Below are 22964 nucleotides of genomic sequence, written 5' to 3' on the forward strand. Positions count from 1 at the left end.
TGTTGTGGAGGGGTTAGACTCATGTTGTGTTGGGGTTAGAGTAGTGTTGTGGTGGGGTTAGAGTAGTGTTGTGGAGGGGTTAGAGTAGTGTTGTGGTGGGGTTAGAGTGGTGGTGGGGTTAGACTCATGTTGTGTTGGGGTTAGAGTAGTGTTGGGGTGGGGTTAGAGTAGTGTTGTGGAGGGGTTATAGTAGTGTTGTGTTGGGGTTAGAGTGGTGGTGGGGTTAGAGTAGTGTTTTGGTGGGGTTAGAGTAGTGTTGTGGTGGGGTTAGACTCATGTTGTGTTGGGGTTAGAGTAGTGTTGGGGTGGGGTTAGAGTAGTGTTGTGGAGGGGTTATAGTAGTGTTGTGTTGGGGTTAAAGTCTTGTTGTGGAGGGGTTAGACTCATGTTGTGTTGGGGTTAGAGTAGTGTTGGGGTGGGGTTAGAGTAGTGTTGTGGAGGGGTTATAGTAGTGTTGTGTTGGGGTTAGAGTGGTGGTGGGGTTAGAGTAGTGTTGTGGTGGGGTTAGAGTAGTGTTGTGGTGGGGTAAGAGTGGTGGTGGGGTGGGGTTAGAGTGGTGGTGGGGTTAGAGTAGTGTTGTGGTGGGGTTAGAGTGGTGGTGGGGTTAGAGTAGTGTTGTGTCGTGGTTAGAGTAGTGTTGTGGTGGGGTTAGAGTGGTGGTGGGGTTAGAGTGGTGGTGGGGTGGGGTTAGAGTGGTGGTGGGGTTAGAGTAGTGTTGTGGTGGGGTTAGAGTAGTGTTGTGGTGGGGTTAGAGTGGTGGTGGGGTTAGAGTAGTGTTGTGGTGGGGTTAGAGTGGTGGTGGGGTTAGAGTAGTGTTGTGTCGTGGTTAGAGTAGTGTTGTGGTGGGGTTAGAGTAGTGTTGTGGTGGGGTTAGAGTAGTGTTGTGGTGGGGTTAGAGTAGTGTTGTGTTGGGGTAAGAGTGGTGGTGGGGTTAGAGTAGTGTTGTGGTGGGGTTAGAGTAGTGTTGTGGTGGGGTTAGAGTAGTGTTGTGGTGGGGTTAGAGTGGTGGTGGGGTGGGGTTAGAGTGGTGGTGGGGTTAGAGTAGTGTTTTGGTGGGGTTAGAGTAGTGTTGTGTTGGGGTTGGAGTGGTGGTGGGGTTAGAGTAGTGTTGTGTTGGGGTTAAAGTCTTGTTGTGGAGGGGTTAGACTCATGTTGTGTTGGGGTTAGAGTAGTGTTGGGGTGGGGTTAGAGTAGTGTTGTGGAGGGGTTAGAGTAGTGTTGTGGTGGGGTTAGAGTAGTGTTGTGGTGGGGTTATAGTAGTGTTGTGCCATGGCGGAGATCTTTGTGGGGTATACTCGGCCTTGTCTCAGGATGGTAAGTTGGTGGTTGAAGATATCCCTCTAGGGGTGTGGGGGCTGTGCTTTGGCAAAGTGGGTGGGGTTATAACCTGCCTGTTTGGCCCTGTCCGGGGGTATCATTGGATGGGGCCACAGTGTCTCCTGACCCTTCCAGTCTCAGCCTCCAGTATTTATGCTGCAGTAGTTTATGTGTCTGGGGGCTAGGGTCAGTCTGTTATATCTGGAGTACTTCTCCTGTCTTATCCAGTGTCCTGTGTGAATTTAAGTATGCTATCTCTAATTCTCTCTTTCGGAGAGACTGTGGATATATATATGGAGATGTATTTTGATATATCAGCTGATGTAAGAAGGGCTATATAAATACATTTGATTTATGGTGGGGTTAGGGTTAGAGCGGCGTTGGGGTGGGTTTAGAGTGGTGGTGGGGTGGGGTTAGAGTGGTGGTGGGGTGGGGTTAGAGTGGTGGTGGGGTGGGGTTAGAGTGGTTGTGGGGTCGGGTTAGAGTGGTGGTGTGGTGGGTATAGCTAACATTTACATTAGTGTTACAGTAGTAGTGTTTTAATAGATTTACAGTAGTGTATGACCAGACAGACCAGAGTCAAAGGGTTTGGGGCTTGTGAGAAGGAGGCTCATAGTTTTTATTCAAGTGGTGTCATTGCTTCACCCAGGTCACCTGACCAGGAAGTCACCACACCAAATCATGCACACACAAAAATGAAAACATGAACATAAATGGTTGTTTACTCTCTCAACAAGTTGCTCTTTCCCATTTATTGAAAAGAGAAAGCCCATATCGCTGCATGTATTGACATCAGGAGTGAAAATAGTTTTCCAAAACTGTGAAACAAAAATGTTAATTGGGTCAATTTGGTCATTTGTTGAACCAAATTGATATAACATTGTCCTTTGGAGATGGTATGCATTTAACATTTTCATCATTTTCAAATAAACATGGTACATGGCATTTGTTCGTCAGACCTAAAAAACATAATTATATTATATTGCAAAGGAAGGATCTTTTTTTTTATTAAAAGAAATTAGAGATATTAAGAAAAAGTAACATGGAATCATACAAATAACCCAACAGCCTTCTAGAGTGTATTATGACACAGATAGTTAGTTAGTTGTGCAATATGTGTGTCTTTGTCCCAGTGATAGGAGAACTTGGCACTGTGGACATCTGGACAGATAGAGATCTGGCCAGCACATGGAGATATTGGACACATTAAACCACAGGCATCAGGAGGATATACAGAATCCAGAACGATCGACCAATAACCATCTCAATCCAGACCAGCCAAGTCATACAGGTACTATTTATGTGTCTGGCTGCACAGCTTGGAGGTAAACATATCATTTCAAAAGAGCGGGGATAACTCAACAACTAATATAAAGGCTGGCACCAACAATCAATTCGTTTCGTACAATGTATTTTATATCGTTCTTAACAAACATTTATCTGTTGACTCATTCAGCATTAATCCATGCATGTTAATATGGCACATTTCATGGCAGTAACAATGATTGTTTTACTCTCTGGTAAATCATTGTACATCATTATCATGTTGGCATCACCTCACTATGGTATGATCATTCAAATGCTGGTATGCACTTTATACAAACACAATTATAGAGATGTATTGAATATGTGCAATACTGACTCATAATTGCTAAAAATGGCTTTAACATTGACTCTCAACCCTTAATATCCATGTGCATGTCCACCAGCTACACCAAGAAAAGACTAATGTGGTATCTTCGCAAAAATGTGAAATAATGAATTTTCCAGCTATTCCAAATCATTTCCCCCAATAATTGGACAAACCTACGGCAGTTCTGCCTAACTAAATTATTTGGACGTTGTAAATCAGCTGGATTGTGTCTGTGTGGTTTGCCGAAAAAAAACACAATCTTTGCTTTGGTTATTCTATTTGTATGAAGCTACATGAATCCTTAGAGATGGATACATATTTTATAAGGAAAAAGGTTGGATATATTTCTCAGATGTAAAATGTGCCTACAGGTATAGAAACATTGAAATAGTGTTTCTTAAAGGCACATATTCTAAAATGTGTACAAATAGTAACGCATCGGAGCTGTGGAAAGGCCGTTTTATTCCAAAGGATGAGAACGTACAATATATGATATAAAGTACTGTATATTTACATGTGTATTCCTGGGGTCATCTGAACAATCTAGAACCTTGGATGTTAATGTTACAATAGTTTTCGTTATTCTCATTCAAGACAGACACAAGCTATGTTTCCATTAACCTGTCCAGAGATTTTTTTGTCGATGTTTAGAAAGTTCGCATAGAAAATACCGTTTGTGCGACAGTTGTCTGCTAGGGTGCGTTTTCATTGAACTATCTTGTCGATAAAAACAGAAGGACGTAATGACGTCACATCAACAAAACAAAAAAAACGACTTTTTTCGCATAACCCTAGTGTCGAATAAAAATGTAGTGGTTGAATTGTTTCCATTACCCTTTTAATCAAATTGCTTGTTAATACATTGACGACAGCCTGTATTCCCTCCCACCAATCTCTTTCATGTCTCAGGTAGCCTGCGAAAGCCAGCATGGATAGAATGCAGGAATTGACTAATACTTGCCATATTGTAATAATTCTCATCTGCCAACATATCGACCAAGGTCCTTGCCATGGTGAAACTCCTGTAGATCTGATATAATTGGATGGTGAAACTTGCCAGAAAAGCAAGGCGAAGCAATTCAGGCATTCTTGAAAGTCAGGACAGTCCTTTTCCTGAAAAGAAACCATTATTTTATAGTTGAAAAAATACATTTAGCAAGCAGTTGGCATTTAGAATGAAATGTGAAGTAAAGCTCTATAGTTAACCTACGTGATGACAAAATCATTTGGCAGTTATCATTTATTCGTAAATCACCATTTCCGTCATCATTTGTCACAATGAAGAAAGTTTAGGCAAAATGTAAATCCACCCCTGTAGAATGGATACAATTTTTGTCGATCTTTAGACAATTTCTCCAATGTTTGCCGTTTCCATTACACGTCGCAAATATTTGTTTTTCAACATTGCTTTTGATTACTAATAAACCTGGGTCAATGGAAATCGGCCTAATGGTATCCATGGCATTTATCACTTATCAATGTGGGTGACTTAAATGGCACATGTTGTGCTAAATGAATCAATGCCCAGTATTGCATTGTTCCTTCAGAAATTCATCTGGTCCTTTTTCACCCATTGATTGCCATTTGGCTGTCATTGAATTTAAATGACAGCCAGTGATGACATCACTGTATACATCTCAAATGCCTGTCATTGTGTTCGTAGGCTATAGGCGTGTATATATTCTCAGTGGCACAATTGAAGTTTGGATTACACCTGTCATCAACATTAATATCCTTACAGAATAGCAGTGGTTCCATGGCCTGCTCCTCTATGGCTTGATACAGTGTGTGTGTGTGTGTGTGTGTGTGTGTGTGTGTGTGTGTGTGTGTGTGTGTGTGTGTGTGTGTGCGTGTGCACACTGAACCCACGCTTCTCTATAGTACAGCAAGTTTCCCTTAGTAAGATGATGCATCTCAATATCCTTTTCCTGGAAAATTAGTACTATTTTTTAAAATTAATTAATATGTATTGTTTTGTTTGGCAGGTGCATTCGCATTTATGGGATTTATTCTGTGATTTGATTCGGGGAGCAGAACCTGAAGAGGCTATCCATTCAAAACCTGAGACCAAAGGTTATTGTACAATTTTTCCGAATGAAAAAATTATGGAAAAGCGAATAAACTGTTCAGCCTACACTATACATCATTACTTTTAAGTGGCTAAATAAATAAATTATATTTTAAATAATTATTATGATTATTTGCTATCAAAATTCATTTCAATTGCAAGGCTATTATTTTTCCCCATTCATCTATATGCATACCAGTTTCGCAAAGTACATGCACATAGCAACTTTTTCGAACTGGAAAGCCTTCAAATCCGTGCTTATTCCTTTTCACATCCTCATATTTTACACTGACATTTTCTTGAATTATAAAAAAATAATCATCATCTGAAATCCAGAAAGAAAACATCTACAGACACAAACCATAATAATACAAATCTGCTGTTTAAAAAAATTAACAAAATAAATAAAATAATTATGGCACACTCATTTGATGACATCTAATGCACATGCTAAGATTGGCAACAATATTTTGGCATGATGTTCTGTGAACAAATCATTTACATTTTTTTCCCTAGAATTGCTTATAGAAAATAATACCTGATGTCATTTCAAATTGTATCATCTCTGTCTGCAATGATGCAATGGAGGAAAAGCACTTAACTGCAATCATTTTAAGTTAAGGTGAAACAGGCATGCTCACTTTAAAAAAATACATATCCCCCTTATAATGCTAAGTGTGCATCATTTGGTACATTGTTACCAGGGTGCTATATTATCTTTGTGAGCCGGCAATATGAAAATGTATAACAAGATCTGTTGGTTCTGGTTAGTATTTCTCTGATGGGACAATTTCCTGGGAGAATAAGTATCCATGCTTCATGCTTTGAATCCCTCACAAGAAATGAATGTAATAATTCATGTCCAACAAGTTTGCCATTTCTTTCCAACGCTCCTTCCTCTTCAATCAATCCCTGTGAATCGCTTCAATACATTATATCCTTAGACCAACCAAAAGAAACAAAACAAAAGTGCTAAAATGAGATTTGGTTTGGAGCAGCATTGGAGATGCATTGTACTTGTATATAAAAAGGAAAGCTAGGAGTTGCCTGTGTAGACAAGCCAACCCAGTCTGATGATCTGTTCCAATTCAACGTTTTAGCATTTAGGCAAAAACATTGAAATGCAACATGTAGTTCAAAACAATATTTTCCACTTGGCTCAGATGGGCAGTGCCACAGCTCAGATAGATTTCCTTCTCTTCATGAGTCGGTGATTGTCTGTGAAGCTGTGGAGGCCTGGGGAGACTGAGCTGATGGGCGAGGGGAAGAAGCTGTTCTTTAGGGTGCTGGGAGAGATCTCCTCGATGCGGTACGACACCGAGTGAAAGTACTGGTGGGGGTTCAACTGGGAACTAAAGGAGTTCTGGTGGGAGAAGGCACAGCCCATCCCTCCGCCCCCTATCCCTCCTCCCATCCCTCCCCCACAGCTACCAAACTCATGTGAGTGGTAGTTCATGCAGGAGCATACAGAAGGCAGGTCGGTGACCTCGGCGCAGTACTGGCCCTGCGTTTCCTTGCGCCTCCTCCTGGCACCTCCTCCTCTCCCCAGTGTCTCCTCCTGGATATGGATGATCATGCTGTTTCTGTTCCCCGCCAGCGAGGCCCTCTCCTCGGCATCCCGCCTCTCGTCTTCACTGTTCATGGTCAGGAACCTCAGCACCACCAGGTTGAGGAAGGCTCCTATGACAGTCAGGCCCACCAGGATGTACATGAAGCTGAAGGCCACGTACAGGGGCCTCCGCTGCAGGGCCCGGTTCTTCTGCAGAGCCACAAAGTCCCCGAAGCCGATGGTAGTCAGTGTGATGAAGCAGTAGTAGTAGCTCTGGAAAAAGCTCCAGTCCTCGTAGTGGGAGAAGGCGGCCGCCCCGATGCACAGCGTCCCGATGCAGGAGAAGAACCCCACCGTCACCATGTTCTCCATGGAAACATCAGTGATGCGCATGCCACAGCACTTCTTGATGCGCTTCAGGAGGGACTTGACGAAGGTGTTCATCCTCTCGCCCAGGCTCTGGAACATGACCAGGGTCAGGGGTATCCCCAGGACGGCATAGAACATGCAGAAGGCCTTCCCCGCGTCTGTGCCGGGAGCTGCATGGCCATAACCTGCAGGGAGACAACAGACCACAGTCACCAGGATGTAACATCAATGGTACAGCACCATGGCCATAACCTGCAGCGGAGAGAAGACAGAGACATTGATCAGGACATAACATCTATGGTGCAGCAGCATGGTCCTAACTTGAAAGAGAGACAACAAACCAGAAACCGGGACCAGTATTTTACAGCGATGGCTCGATAACTGCCAGGGTTGGGGTCAAATCACTTTTCAATTCAGTACATTCAGAAGGTCAAATAGCCCAATCATTTCCTCAAATGATTGAATTGAAAATAGAACTCAGCCCCACCAAGCCACTTTCCATAAACTTAACTCCCCAGTTTGGCTTCTGGCTTTGTTTACAAATTTGACCCAGTGAATAATCCCCAAAGCGTCCTGCTGTCCCTCTGCCAACATGGGTATTGAATAAGAGCTAACCCCCACAGATAGGGCCAATTTTGAATAAGAGGGCAGCACAGAAATGGGTCCAGTCATTCATCTGAGTCCGGCCCAGAGATTATAAGGTTGTCCAATTTAGTGCAACTTTCTATTCCGGTCCTGTGAGCTGCAGGGGAGTGTGGGAAACGTAGGAGTTATTGGATGAGGAAGGAGTTGTACATGAGCCAATAATGCTTTTAGGATAAGTAGACTTTATGTTTAGGCCTGTAGGTTCTTACACGCACACACACACACACACACACACACACACACACACACACACACACACACACACACACACACACACACACACACACACACACACACACACACACACACACACACACACATAAATCCAAGGGTGCTGTTCTAAATGCAACCTGTGGTGATAACTAAAGAGGAAATAATAGTGTTTTGTTGACATTCCAGATATGGAATATGATTAGATACAGTACAGTATATGAATGGTTTTGAGTATGAAAGGCCATGCTGAAAATACGTTACATTTGTGTAATATATGTCTGCTGTATCTGGCTCAGATACTGTCTCTAGGCCTAACTCACTGTAACCAAATAACACCCACCATTTGTATACATGGATACAGACACAAATGTTTTGACAAAGATGCATTACTCTCCTATTTTTCACAGACCCATTGTAACCTGAACTAGTCCATTGACCTTTGTGTTTCTTGACTATTGATTTCATACATTGCCTGATGGGTGTCCACCCACTCAAGCACATGAGGAATTATTATTTTTATAGACCCAGGACTTGATCTATCTGATTTGCAGCAAGCAGAGAATGGAATTGTACGTGCATATAAAGTGTGCTCCCGTGACCCTATATGCTTTACCCGTGGAATTCAAGTGTTAAACTTCTTGATGAAAATCAAAGATGGATCATGGGTCAATAGTTGATCTGACTGCATTTGATAAACTCCCGCAGCTTCTCTGGACTAGATTGTTGTTTTTTAAAAACGTATTTAGCAAACAAATGGAAGGATAAACTGGTTCGAGTATCTATGGTACCTAACATACAGTACCAGTCAAAAGTTTGGACACACCTACTCATTCAAGGGTTTTTCTTTATTTTTACTATTTTCTACATTGTGGAATAACAGTGAAGACATCAAAACTATAAAATAACACATATGGAATCATGTAGCAAGCAAAAAAGTGTTGGCCTTATGGTAGGTTTATGACAGTCTTAAATACCTCTTCCCCCCTTTTTCCTCTCTCTACCCTACTGATGTGAAATGGGGGGAAATTAACTATATTCTGGTAATCCGACCAATTGAACATATGCAGTGGTACTTAATGAATATGATGTCAGTTCGGTCGTCATCTGAGACATTCTCCTCAATGATAGGATGACAAACTCTACAGTGGAAAGTCTACACATCAGAGTTATTGGATTCACATGGATTTGTTGTTCAATTTAAATGTTTGAATATATAATTATTGGTGAAGAGATTAAATGTAATTTTAGCTTCCAAATGAGAGATTTGGGTTTTCATAAGGTTAGGGCTCTGCTCAATCAGTGGCCCGCCACTGTGAAGAGACATGGGTTATAAAACTTTTCAGACACACCCTTCTCGCTCCACTATATAAAGCCTTGACGAAAATGTAACCTCCGGTTCCAAGTACGTGAGGTCTGCAGCCTCTGCGTTAAAAGAACTAACATGTCAACTACAGAACTAAGCCAACCTCAGCGTGAGCTTTGGTTGCGAATGGTATGAACTTTGAACTCTTATTCACTACAGAAGTGATACCTCCTAGCCGTTGAGTTAGCAACAGCAGCTGCAAACGCGGGCTAGGAAAGAACAGACAGAGTATCCCGTCTAGCAAACAACGACGTTACTATAACGTATCCAATTTACCACCAGAGATATTCTTCAAAGGACTCGGTTGGGCAACACGGCCTTCCATCTACCACCAACCTACTGAAGCGCAGCTCAGAGTAAATATTTATTGCATTTTCCTTTTCAAAGTGGGTGGTAATTTAGAATGCATAAGATACTGTATTTACGATAGCACAGCTTCTCCCATTTGTTCCTCAGTCTTCCCACTCTTTCACTGAAACCCAGCCCCTTTTCTTTTGTGTAGCCAGCTGTCATATCTATTCCGCCCGCTAGGAACGTTTTCCTTTATGACATAATTTGTAATCAAGGTATAATTAATTCTGTGTATATGTAATTCTGTGTGATTAGTTAGGTATTTAGTAAATAAATAATTAAACCCAATTTTGTATTGCTGATTCAACTTGTTAACCAGGGTTCGTGAAGATAACCAAGAATTTACAACTTTCAGATGAGACTGAATTAAGGTGACAATTAAATATTGACTGCTATTGATGTAAAATATTACTAGGTCTTTAAGAGTTTATTCGGAAGATAACAGCTCTATAAATATTATTTCATGGTGCCCCTCTAGTTAATTACATTTACATGATTAGCTCAATCAGGTAATATTAATTACGGAGAAAGGATTTTATAGAATAGCATGTCATATCACTTAATCCGGCATAGCCAAAGACACGACACCAGGTAAGAAGGACCTTGGTCAGGGAGGTGACCAAGAACCCAATGACCACTCTGACAGAACTACAGAGTTCCTTGGCTAAGATGGGTGAACCTGTCAGAAGGACTACAGTCTCTACAGCACTTCAACAATACAACACTTTATGGGAGAGTGGCCAGACAGAAGCCACTCCTGAGAAAAAGTCACATGATATCATGCCTTGAGTTTGCAAAAAGGCATGTGAAAGACTCTGAGAGCATAAGAGTATAAGGCAAAAGATGGTGTGGTCTGATGAGACAAAAATGTAACTCTTTGGCCTGAATGCAAAGCGCTATGTCTGGAGAAAACCAGGCATAGCTCATCAACATCCCTACTATGAAGCATGGTGGTGTCATGTACTGTCATGTTGTCTTGTCTCTGTCCTTTCCCTTCACCCTGTCTCCCTCTGCTGGTCGTGTTAGGTTACCTTTTCTCCCCCGCTTTCCCCCAGCTGTCCCTTGTCTCCTCTAACTACCCATTCACCCCGTTCCCCACCTGTTCCCTTTTTTCCCTCTGATTAGGTCCCAATATCTCTCTCTGTTTCTGCTCCTGTCCTTGTCGGATTCTTGTTTGTTTGTGTCATTCATGCCTGAACCAGACTGTCGTCATGTTTGCTGTAACCTTGTCCTGTCCTGTCGGAATCTGCCGGTCCATCTGAGCCTACCTATGTTTGGTAATTAAAGAAGCTCTGTTTAAGTTGATTCGCTTTTGGGTCCTCATTCACGCACCGTAACAGAAGAATCCGACCAAGAATGGACCCAGCGACTTCGGATCCTCTCCACTCAGCCGTCGAGATCCAGGGAGCGATGCTAGGCAGACACAAGCAGGAATTGTCTGCTGCTCGACATGCCGTTGAGACCCTGGCCACCCAAGTCTCCAACCTCACAGAACAGGTTCACCATCTCCGCCTCGATCCACCGGCCACTTCCAGGGCTTTCGAATCTCCGGAGCCCAGAATCAATAACCCGCCGTGTTACTCTGGGGAGCCCACTGAATGCCGCTCGTTCCTCACCCAGTGTGATATTGTGTTTTCTCTCCAGCCCAACACTTACTCCAGGAGCACTGCTCGTGTCGCCTACGTCATATCTCTCCTTATTGGACGGGCTCGTGAGTGGGGCACGGCAATCTGGGAGGCAAGGGCTGAGTGTACTAACCAGTATCAAGACTTTAAGGAGGAGATGATACGGGTTTTTGATCGATCTGTTTTTGGGGAGGAGGCTTCCAGGGCCCTGTCTTCCCTATGTCAAGGCAATCGATCCATAACAGACTACTCTATTGAGTTTCGCACTCTTGCTGTCTCCAGTGGCTGGAACGAGCCGGCCTTGCTCGCTCGTCTTCTGGAGGGTTTCCGCGCAGAGGTAAAGGATGAGATTCTCTCCCGGGAGGTTCCTTCCAGCGTGGATTCCTTGATTGAACTCGCTATTCGCATTGAGCGACGGGTTGATCTTCGTCACCGAGCTCGTGGAAAGGAGCTTGCGCTCTCCGTCGCCTCCCTCTCCGCATCACTACCATCTTCCTCTGCCGGCTCGGGTGCTGAGCCCATGCAGCTGGGAGGTATCCGCATCTCGACTGAGGAGAGGGAACGGAGAATCACCAACCGCCTCTGTCTCTATTGCGGTTCCGCTGGTCATTTTGTCACTTCATGTCCAGTAAAAGGCCAGAGCTCGTCAGTAAGCGGAGGGCTACTGGTGAGCGCTACTACTCCTGTCTCTCCTTCAAGATCCTGCACTACCTTGTCGGTCCATCTACGCTGGACCGGTTCGTCAGCTTCCTGCAGTGCCTTAATAGACTCTGGGGCGGAGGGCTGTTTTATGGACGAGACCTGGGCTCGGGAACATGACATTCCTCTCAGACAGTTAAAGGAGCCCACGGCCTTGTTCGCCCTGGATGGTAGTCCTCTCCCCAGGATTCAGCGTGAGACGCTACCTTTAACCCTCGCTGTTTCTGGTAATCATAGTGAAACCATTTCTTTTTTAATTTTTCGTTCACCTTTTACACCTGTTGTTTTGGGCCATCCCTGGCTAGTTTGTCATAATCCTTCCATTAATTGGTCTAGTAATTCTATCCTCTCCTGGAACGTCTCTTGTCATGTGAAATGTTTAATGTCTGCTATCCCTCCTGTTTCCTCTGTCTCTTCTTCCTTTCGGCCTCGCTAACGCTCCAGCTGTCTTTCAGGCATTAGTCAATGATGTCCTGAGAGACATGCTGAACATCTTTGTTTTCGTTTACCTTGACGATATCCTGATTTTTTCACCGTCACTCCAGATTCATGTTCAGCACGTTCGACGTGTCCTCCAGCGCCTTTTAGAGAATTGTCTTTTTGTGAAGGCTGAGAAGTGCACTTTTCATGCCTCCTCCGTCACATTTCTCGGTTCTGTTATTTCCGCTGAAGGCATTAAGATGGATCCCGCTAAGGTCCAAGCTGTCATTGATTGGCCCGTCCCTAAGTCACGCGTCGAGCTGCAGCGCTTTCTCGGCTTCGCGAACTTCTATCGTCGTTTCATCCGTAATTTCGGTCAGGTGGCAGCTCCTCTCACAGCCCTTACGTCTGTCAAGACGTGCTTTAAGTGGTCCGTTTCCGCCCAGGGAGCTTTTGATCTCCTCAAGAATCGTTTTACATCCGCTCCTATCCTTGTTACACCTGACGTCTCTAGACAGTTCGTTGTCGAGGTTGACGCGTCAGAGGTGGGAGTGGGAGCCATCCTTTCTCAGCGCTCCCTCTCTGACGACAAGGTCCACCCATGCGCGTATTTTTCTCATCGCCTGTCGCCGTCGGAACGTAACTATGATGTGGGTAACCGCGAACTGCTCGCCATCCGGTTAGCCCTAGGCGAATGGCGACAGTGGTTGGAGGGGGCGACCGTTCCTTTTGTCGTTTGGACTGACCATAGGAACCTTGAGTACATCCGTTCTGCCAAACGACTTAATGCGCGTCAGGCGCATTGGGCGCTGTTTTTCGCTCGTTTCGAGTTTGTGATTTCTTATCGTCCGGGCTCTGAGAACACCAAGCCTGATGCTTTGTCTCGTCTCTTCAGTTCTTCAGTAGCCTCCACTGACCCCGAGGGGATTCTCCCTGAGGGGCGTGTTGTCGGGTTGACTGTCTGGGGAATTGAGAGGCAGGTAAAGCAAGCACTCACTCAAACTCCGTCGCCGCGCGCTTGTCCTAGGAACCTTCTTTTCGTTCCCGTTCCTACTCGTCTGGCCGTTCTTCAGTGGGCTCACTCTGCCAAGTTAGCCGGCCACCCTGGCGTTCGGGGTACGCTTGCTTCCATTCGCCAGCGTTTCTGGTGGCCCACCCGGGAGCATGACATGCGTCGTTTCGTGGCTGCTTGTTCGGTCTGCGCGCAGACTAAGTCCGGTAACTCTCCTCCTGCCGGCCGTCTCAGGCCGCTTCCTATTCCCTCTCGACCGTGGTCTCACATCGCCTTAGATTTTGTCACCGGACTGCCTTCGTCAGCGGGGAAGACTGTTATTCTTACGGTTGTCGATAGGTTCTCTAAGGCGGCTCATTTCATTCCCCTTGCTAAGCTTCCTTCTGCTAAAGAGACGGCACAAATCATCATCGAGAATGTTTTCAGAATTCATGGCCTTCCGTCAGACGTCGTTTCGGACAGAGGTCCGCAATTCACGTCTCAATTTTGGAGGGAGTTTTGCCGTTTGATTGGGGCTTCCGTCAGTCTCTCTTCCGGCTTTCACCCCCAGTCTAACGGTCAAGCAGAACGGGCCAATCAGACTATTGGTCGCATCTTACGCAGTCTTTCTTTTCGCAACCCTGCGTCTTGGTCAGAACAGCTCCCCTGGGCAGAATACGCCCACAACTCGCTTCCTTCGTCTGCGACCGGGCTATCTCCTTTTCAGAGTAGCCTCGGGTACCAGCCTCCGTTGTTCTCATCTCAGTTCGCCGAGTCCAGCGTCCCCTCCGCTCAGGCTTTTGTCCAACGTTGCGAGCGCACCTGGAAGAGGGTCAGGTCTGCACTTTGCCGTTATAGGGCGCAGACTGTGAGAGCTGCTAATAAGCGTAGAACTAAGAGCCCTAGATATTGTCGCGGTCAGAGAGTTTGGCTCTCCACTCAGAACCTTCCCCTTAAGACGGCTTCTCGCAAGTTGACCCCGCGGTTCATTGGTCCATTCCGTATCTCTCAGGTCATTAATCCTGTCGCAGTGCGACTTCTTCTTCCGCGATATCTTCGTCGCGTCCACCCGGTCTTCCATGTCTCCTGTGTTAAGCCCGTTCTTCGCGCCCCCGCTCGTCTTCCCCCCCCCCCCCCCCATCCTTGTCGAGGGCGCACCTATCTACAGGGTCCGTAAAATCTTGGACATGCGTCCTCGGGGCCGTGGTCATCAGTACCTAGTTGACTGGGAGGGGTACGGTCCTGAGGAGAGGAGTTGGGTTCCCTCTCGGGACGTGCTGGACCGTGCGCTGATTGATGATTTCCTCCGTTGCCGCCAGGTTTCCTCCTCGAGTGCGCCAGGAGGCGCTCGGTGAGTGGGGGGGTACTGTCATGTACTGTCATGTTGTCTTGTCTCTGTCCTTTCCCTTCACCCTGTCTCCCTCTGCTGGTCGTGTTAGGTTACCTTTTCTCCCCCGCTTTCCCCCAGCTGTCCCTTGTCTCCTCTAACTACCCATTCACCCCGTTCCCCACCTGTTCCCTTTTTTCCCTCTGATTAGGTCCCAATATCTCTCTCTGTTTCTGCTCCTGTCCTTGTCGGATTCTTGTTTGTTTGTGTCATTCATGCCTGAACCAGACTGTCGTCATGTTTGCTGTAACCTTGTCCTGTCCTGTCGGAATCTGCCGGTCCATCTGAGCCTACCTATGTTTGGTAATTAAAGAAGCTCTGTTTAAGTTGATTCGCTTTTGGGTCCTCATTCACGCACCGTAACAGGTGGTGGCAGCATCATGCTATGGGGATGCTTTTCAGCAACAGGGACTGTGAGACTAGTCAGGATAGAGGGAACAATGAATTGAGCCAAATGGCAATTTTCCTTGATGAGAACCTGCTTCAGAGTGCAAATGACCTTAGACTGGGCATGCAAAGATTTACGTTCAAAGAGGACAATGACCCCAAGCATACAACCAAAGCAATGCTGAAATGGCTTCCGAACAAGATTGTGCAAGTCCATGAGTGGCCCAGCCAAAGCCTAGACTTGAATCCCATTGAAAATCTGTGTTCACCACAGCTCCCCATCTAATTTCACAGAGCTTGAGAAAATCTGCAAGGAAGAATGGGAGAAAATCCCCAAATCCAGATGTGAAAAGTTGATACAGACGTACCCAGGTTGACTCAAAGCTGTAATCGCCGCCAAAGGTGCTTCTACAAAATATTGACTCGGGTGTGAATACTTGTAAATGACATATTTCTGTACAAAAGTTTGAATTAATTTGCAAAAAAATTCTAAAACCTCGTTTTCACTTTGTCATTATGGGGTATTGTGTGTAGATGGGTGAGAAATATTCGATATTTAATCCGTTTTGAATTAGTAAACAACAATGTGGAAGAAGTCAAGTGGTATGAATACTTTCTGAAGGCACTGTATTTATGATTATGTGTATCGTTCTGCGAGGTGAAAAGTTTAGCACTATGAATGTATCCAGAAATGCTATGGTGACTAATAGTGCAACGGCAGCTATGACTGTGCCCTCATTCATATCTTTATTTATTCATGTTCCTGCCCCAGTCCTCTCAGTGATACAGTAGCCCTCCGGTATTCATAAAATGAATGAACTGCATTATTAACTCAGAGCCTGGTCTACTGACTACATGTTCTGTCTGAACAAATGAAACACCGTTATTCTGTCAGACTGATTCTCATTTTCCTCCTCAAAGTTTCTTAAAAGTTTCTACTTCGTGTTGGTTGGTAGTGTGTTATAGTACCTCTCCCTCTTTTTTTTAGTTTTTGCCCGTTATCTCTCTCTTTCTGTCTCTTCTCTGTCAATCTCTCTCTTGCTCTCTCTCCCACTGCATGTACATATTTAATGGTGGTGTACAGCTTGACAATGTTTCTCCAAGCAGCCACCAGAGTTGGATAGCTGACTTGAATCTGATGACAGAAAGGTGCCAATCAAAATCTCACATTGTCAGAAGGAATTCGTCATGTTCCGTTTTGCACCAAATCAATGAACCTCCACAGCTCTTTCTATTTCTCAGACAAAGAAATGTCTGAAAGTGTTGTCTGTGTGTGAGCGGAGGGAAAAGTTGAACATCTGCCAACTAGGATTTAGATCAGTTACAGTGTATGGGGGTGTTTTGTTTATGGTGTCTTTATGCTGATAGTAGAATTGGGATACAGTATGCATTAAAATACATTTAGGGCCCCAATGACAACACTGATGTTGTTTTTTCAAAACGACCATATTATTCAGTTTGACAGCATTTACTTTACACCTCTGTTACTTACAGTAGCTAGCTGTAATATAAGATGTTACTAGAGATGTCCTGTATACACTCCATCACCTTGCTGTGCTGCTCCCCTTGCCAGTGCTTATTCATCACCTTTAGTGATGTTATTATCCCTTTCATCATCTCTGCGTTCTGTTTTTTAATCAGGTTGGGAGAGAGAACAACCTCTAAGTGATTAAACTGTAAATAGATTTCATGAGACCAAACTGAGAGCCAAAACAAACACAAGTTGTTTGGCATTACCACAGGGACATTAGGTGTTTGGAATTACCGCAGGGACACTAGATGTTTGGAATTACCACAGGGGCACTAGATGTTTGGAATTACCACAGGGGCACTAGATGTTTGGAATTACCACAGGGACACTAGATGTTTGGAATTACCACAGGGGCACTAGATGTTTGGAATTACCACAGGGGCACTAGATGTTTGGAATTACCACAGGGGCACTAGATGTTTGGAATTACCACAGGGGCACTAGATGTTTGGAATTACCACAGGGGCACTAGATGTTTGGAATTACCACAGGGGCACTAGATGTTTGGAATTACCACAGGGGCACTAGATGTTTGGAATTACCACAGGGACACTAGATGTTTGGAATTACCACAGGGGCACTAGATGTTTGGAATTACCACAGGGGCACTAGATGTTTGGAATTACCACAGGGGCACTAGATGTTTGGAATTACCACAGGGACACTAGATGTTTGGAATTACCACAGGGACACTAGATGTTTGAAATTACCACAGGGACACTAGATGTTTGGAATTACCACAGGGGCACTAGATGTTTGGAATTACCACAGGGGCACTAGATGTTTGGAATTACCACAGGGGCACTAGATGTTTGGAATTACCACAGGGGCACTAGATGTTTGTGAGGATGTTCATAACAAATTTGCTTCATAACATTTCATTGCAAAGTCAAAGACAGTAGCTAGCTAGATATCTTTATTCATAGCCTATTTGTAGTGTTTGTTTTTAAGAGAAGCATCTCTGGATGGGTTCTTACAGCTATTACATCGTGTACACCTTCTAGCAGCAGCAACCAGCTGTCTTCGTTCCCTCTTGCACATTAAACAGCCTAATTAATATTGATTTTAATGTCTGGAATTATTCCTGGGGAGTAATCAGGCGGTAATTAATTACATTGGCAGACAGAAATGACAATGAATGAATGGACAAATCATATTTGATTTGTGGCGCTAGTTCAAGAGTGTGTTGAAACTAGCTCAACAACGTCTGTAGCCTATTGTGTAATGGCTGATTTATGCTTGATCCGGCAATGCAGTCCGGAGGCTCCGTATAGAGGTGGTGCCTCCAGAGGCTCCGTATAGAGATGGAGCCTCCAGATGCTCCGTATAGAGGTGGAGCCTCCGGAGGCTCCGTATAGAGGTGGTGCCTCCAGAGGCTCCGTATAGAGGTGGTAACTCCAGAGGCCCCGTATAGAGGTGGAGCCTCTGGAGGCTCCGTATAGAAGTGGACATTTTTCCCAAATTTTGAAACAATGCAGAGGGCTTCTTTTATACAGAAAATCCCTATACCTCCTCATTGACAAGATTGGTTGATGGTAGGTGAGGGAGGGAGGTCCTGTATAAACACAAACTCATTTCCTTGACAACTTCTGCTCAGCTGCTCTGCTCTGCGAAGCAGTGTGTGCTTTGCCCTTTCGGAAACAAGGAGCGCAGCCCACTGAGTACCTCTATCTCCCTCACTCAAATCCACACAGAGGATCTGGCATCCAACCACACGTCCTCTGTACTCAGTCTCACAGAGAGAGAAGGGATGAGGGCCTAGACACATTGGTAAGCTGACAGCATGCACTTCTCTAACGTACAGTGTGAATCTTTAACTAAGACGTTAAGGAACCCACTGACCCCAGAACTGCTGTTACCAATGTCCTTGAACAGATTCAACCATCATTGGGGAGAGGTTGGACATGTCGTTTTTCTGCATTTCTCTCAGTAACACATCAAGTCCTACTGCTGACTAGATGAACCAATAGGACCACTTTATTCTCCTTTCCTCTGTCCCTGCATTTGTTTCTATAATCAAGTTTAATCACAATGTGCAACCATGCTGTTATGTTTTCCTATTGCAGCTATAAATATAGCTTACAGTAAAATATGATTTCATTTTGCAAGATTGTCCAGAGCAGAGGGATTGTTGTCTTAGTAATGACTTGATTTCTACGGTATATAGTAGGTCTGTCCTCTCTGAGCTGGCCTGCTAAAGTGACTGTTCAATGTTGGACACTTGGTTTTGTGTTGCAGTGTTAGACTGGTGATTGGATGCTGTGTTCTATATTGGTGCTAGATTGGATACTATCTGGACTCTGTAATGTTTTAATTTTGTCCTGTTATGACTATATTAGCTGTTGTCAAAGAGAACAGACACATTTATTCTGCTGAGCAAAGACCTGTGTGTGTGGGTGGGTGCCTGCGTACGTGGGTGTTTGTGTGTGTTGATAGATGTGTAACAGTGATGCACTTGACAATAAAATACCTGAATAATCCCCTGTGCCTTTACAATTAGCAACTGAATGTGACACTCACAAGACTTCTGTAGAAATCAATGCACACTGTATTGGTCAACTCAAAGCTTTTGATACCTCTTTAATAATCGCAGTATTATCCAACTTGAACATCATGAAACTAATCCTGTATCTTCTCAACTTTCCTCATATATTTTCAAGGCTAGTTAATGAGAATAACATGGCCAGTATTGCAACACAATGCCATACTCCCAACCCATCTCATACTGAGGTCTTGGTGAACCTGCTGTCTCTGTCATTCCTAACCATAACAAATGTATGGTAATGTAGCACAAATGACTGTAAGTTGCTTTGAATAAAAGCATCTGCTAAATGGCAGATATTATCGAGGCCCCTCGTTGGTGTTGCGGAGAAGTGTTAGTTACTTGAGTAGTTGTTAAAACAAATCTCTATTAGCTCGTCTGTTCTGGGAGGTTAATTCACCTCACATTATTCCAGTGGCTCGGAGACATTAATTGCCTGTGAGCCATGGAATTATAAAGAAGGTCAGGACAGGGGAGTTAGACTGCAGGATAGGAGGCGGAGCAACAGTCAGACTGGATAACACCTTGTGCACCTCCCTCTGATGACCTGTCACCAGCTGCCACCCTGACACGAGATAACTAACTGTGAGCTAACTAACTGTGAGCTAACTAACTGTGAGTCAACTAACTGTGAGCTAACTAACTGTTAGCTAACTAACTGTGAGTTAACTAACGGTGAGAAAGCTAACTGTGAGCTAACTAACTGTGAGCTAACTAACTGTGAGCTAACTAACGGTGAGCAAGCTAACTGTGAGCTAACTAACTGTGAGCTACCTAACTGTGAGTCAACTAACTGTGAGCTAACTAACTGTGAGCTAGCTAATTGTGAGCTAGCTAACTGTGAGCTAACTAACTGTGAGCTAACTAACGGTGAGCAAGCTAACTGTGAGCTAACTAACTGTGAGCTAACTAACTGTGAGCTAGCTAATTGTGAGCTAGCTAACTGTGAGCTAACTAACTGTGAGCTAACTAACTGTGAGCTAGCTAATTGTGAGCTAACTAACTGTGAGCTAGCTAATTGCGAGCTAACTAACTGTGAGCTAACTAACTGTGAGCTAGCTAATTGTGAGCTAGCTAACTGTGACCTAACTAACTGTGAGCTAACAAACTGTGAGCTAGCTAATTGTGAGCTAGCTAACTGTGAGCTAACTAACTGTGAGCTGACTGTCTGCGGTCCAAAACAGCACCTGCAGAGAAGACCTTCAAACACTCCTTCCATGACTCTGGCCAACTCAATGTTAACATAACGGCCCAGAATGAAGTATCCTTAAATGTATGTATTTACTGTAGGTACACATTCATGTATGTGTGTTTGCAGTTCTGGAGAGCATGAGAGAGAGGTTGAGAGGAAAGACAATGGACATTACCTGAAAATAGTATCAATAGCCCTTCATTGCAATCACTTATGCTTGATATGGAAAGTTGAGTATGTGTAGTCTAATGCTTTATGAGTGATGAAGCCTATGCTTGAAAGTATTTGTTTCATAGATGCATCTAGTTTCTCTGATTAAAGTACAAGAAACAGTATCTGTCATCTAAGCTTACAGGAAACGGACACAAGTGTATTTTTATAATTTTGCTAATGCTGAAGCTTCCAACACAGTCTCATACACAGACACCAGTACGCAGACACACACACACACACACACACACACACACACACACACACACACACACACACACACACACACACACACACACACACACACACACACACACACACACACCAGGCTGTTAAGATATAGGCTATCTGCTGTTCAAACATCAAATTTGATCATATCTGTGTCATTTACGTTATCAGATCACCTTGTTGTCTTCACCCACTCACCTGCTCTACCTTTCTCTGCCATCTCCTGTGAAGCACACACACACACACACACACACACACACACACACACACACACACACACACACACACACACATATCCTCTAACAACAACAAGGGATAGGATGTTTTACTAATTTCCACCATCTGAACACATGCTGGGGGCAGCAGGTTTGAAAGTGTTTTGTCTGAGGCCTGATTAGTTTGTCTTTCTCTTGCTGGGTGTCTGGTGCTCTTAGGCTGATGCTAGAAGGCCCACCCTGAGTTACTAAAGAAACACACACACACAGGTATACGTTGGGGTTGCAAAATTCAAGGAATTTTCAATACATTTTCTGGTTTTCCATAAATCCTGGTTGGAGAATTGCGAATTTCCTAGTTATTCCCTCATGATTCCAGGAATCCTAGACCAAAGTGGAGCTACTGCCATATTGCTTACACATCAACTGCTTCTAAAAGGCGCTGCATGGTCAATCCGATGTCTGCATTTACGGTGATACGGCCTCTGCAGAAGTCAGGGCATTCATCATGTTGGTGCTTCGCAGAGCAGCGTAGAGCTGTTGTATAGGAATTTGTCAAGGAAGTGAGTTTATGTTCATACAGGACCTCCCGCCCTCACCTACCGTCAACCAATCATGTCAATGCAAAGCTATACGGAGCCCTCCGGCGATGCGGTACAGAGCTCAATTTGGCCTCCGGAAGCTCCGCAATTCTGTCACACAATCCATACGCCGCCTCCTACCACATTTTTGGATCAAGCATAAATTGCCTATAATCCTTTTCAAGGTGAGTGGACAGAACTGTTAAAATGCCTCGAAATTACAAGAAGCTATCAAATAAATTGATACTGGAGGTATTTATGGAAACAGCTCCACAGACAATTAGAATGTTCAGCAATAACAGAATTGGGTTTGGTATTGATGCTCACCAACCAGTGTGGTTGAATATTGATGTGGATGTCAATCATTGTAAAGGTCAGTAATTTGTGCTAAAGTCACGGAGGCTTATAAATTATTAGTAGACAATCTCAACCCAGAATAACATTAAGGTTTTTTTTGTATTATTCTGAGGTGAATTAGGTTTTGGATTTCAGAATTCGATGTGAAGCATTTCATTTCAGAGTTCAGTGAGCATACTCTCTCTCTCTGCCTCTGTCTATCACATACTCACTCACTCACTCACTCACTCACTCACTCACTCACTCACTCACTCACTCACTCACTCACTCACTCACACCCCTACACACACTCACTCATTCACACAGTGCCTGCCTCCCTATCCCCCCTACACACTGCCTCCCTATCCCCCCTACACACTCATTCTAAAACTCAAAGGCAGGCAGTGCAGAGACTTTAAAACCGGTGTAATGTGTGCTCTCCGTCTGGTCTTGGTCAGTACCCACGCTGCAGCATTCTGTATGTTTTGCAGTTGACCAATGGCTTTCTTGGGTAGACCAGACAGGAGAGCATTACAGTACATTACAGTACAATACAATCATGGATGAGTCTCTCTGTATAAGCCTGAGAGAGGAACAGTGAATTTGGTGAAGTCGTTATTTTTCAATAGAAGCTGGAACGTATAAAATAGTATATTTTACATACAGAAGCTTTTTATAGTGGATATTTTTGCTCACACTACACACACATGGTCTAATTCTACCTACTGGTTACATGTCTCAACATGCCCATTACCTCACACTTCTGGCTGTTGTGGCACTGTTCACATAGGGCTATTTATAGTTCAGCTTTTTACACGGTGACACACACAGGCAATGCCATTCCCTGCTGTGACCTGCAGGGGGAGCTGTGAGCACAGCGTTGATCAACTCCGGGGTATATTTGACTTTCCAAGCTGTGAAAATCCACTGTACTGCAGCCCTCTCGTGTGTGTGTGTGTGTGTGTGTGTGTGTGTGTGTGTGTGTGTGTGTGTGTGTGTGTGTGTGTGTGTGTGTGTGTGTGTGTGTGTGTGTGTGTGTGTGTGTGTGTGTGCTCTATTACTACTGTGGCTCTATTTGTTTTTCCAGCCCCTAGGGACACACTGTTTAGTAT

At 44.3% G+C, this 22964-nt stretch overlaps 1 protein-coding gene across 1 annotated transcript in view; it reads right to left on the reverse strand.

Annotated features, from left to right (window-relative positions):
* Nucleotides 1-6198: 6198 nt before the first annotated feature.
* LOC110496384 (potassium channel subfamily K member 9-like) overlaps nt 6199-22964 on the reverse strand; it is a 38669-nt gene continuing 21903 nt past the window's right edge. The window contains exon 2 of the mRNA XM_021572253.3: nt 6199-7121. Within this exon, the coding sequence (XP_021427928.2) occupies nt 6199-7121 (923 nt within the window). The remainder of the gene's footprint in view (nt 7122-22964) is intronic.

This window comes from Oncorhynchus mykiss, chromosome 18, assembly GCF_057628025.1.
Source record: "Oncorhynchus mykiss isolate SJ-2025 chromosome 18, ASM5762802v1, whole genome shotgun sequence".
Lineage (NCBI taxonomy): Eukaryota > Metazoa > Chordata > Actinopteri > Salmoniformes > Salmonidae > Oncorhynchus > Oncorhynchus mykiss.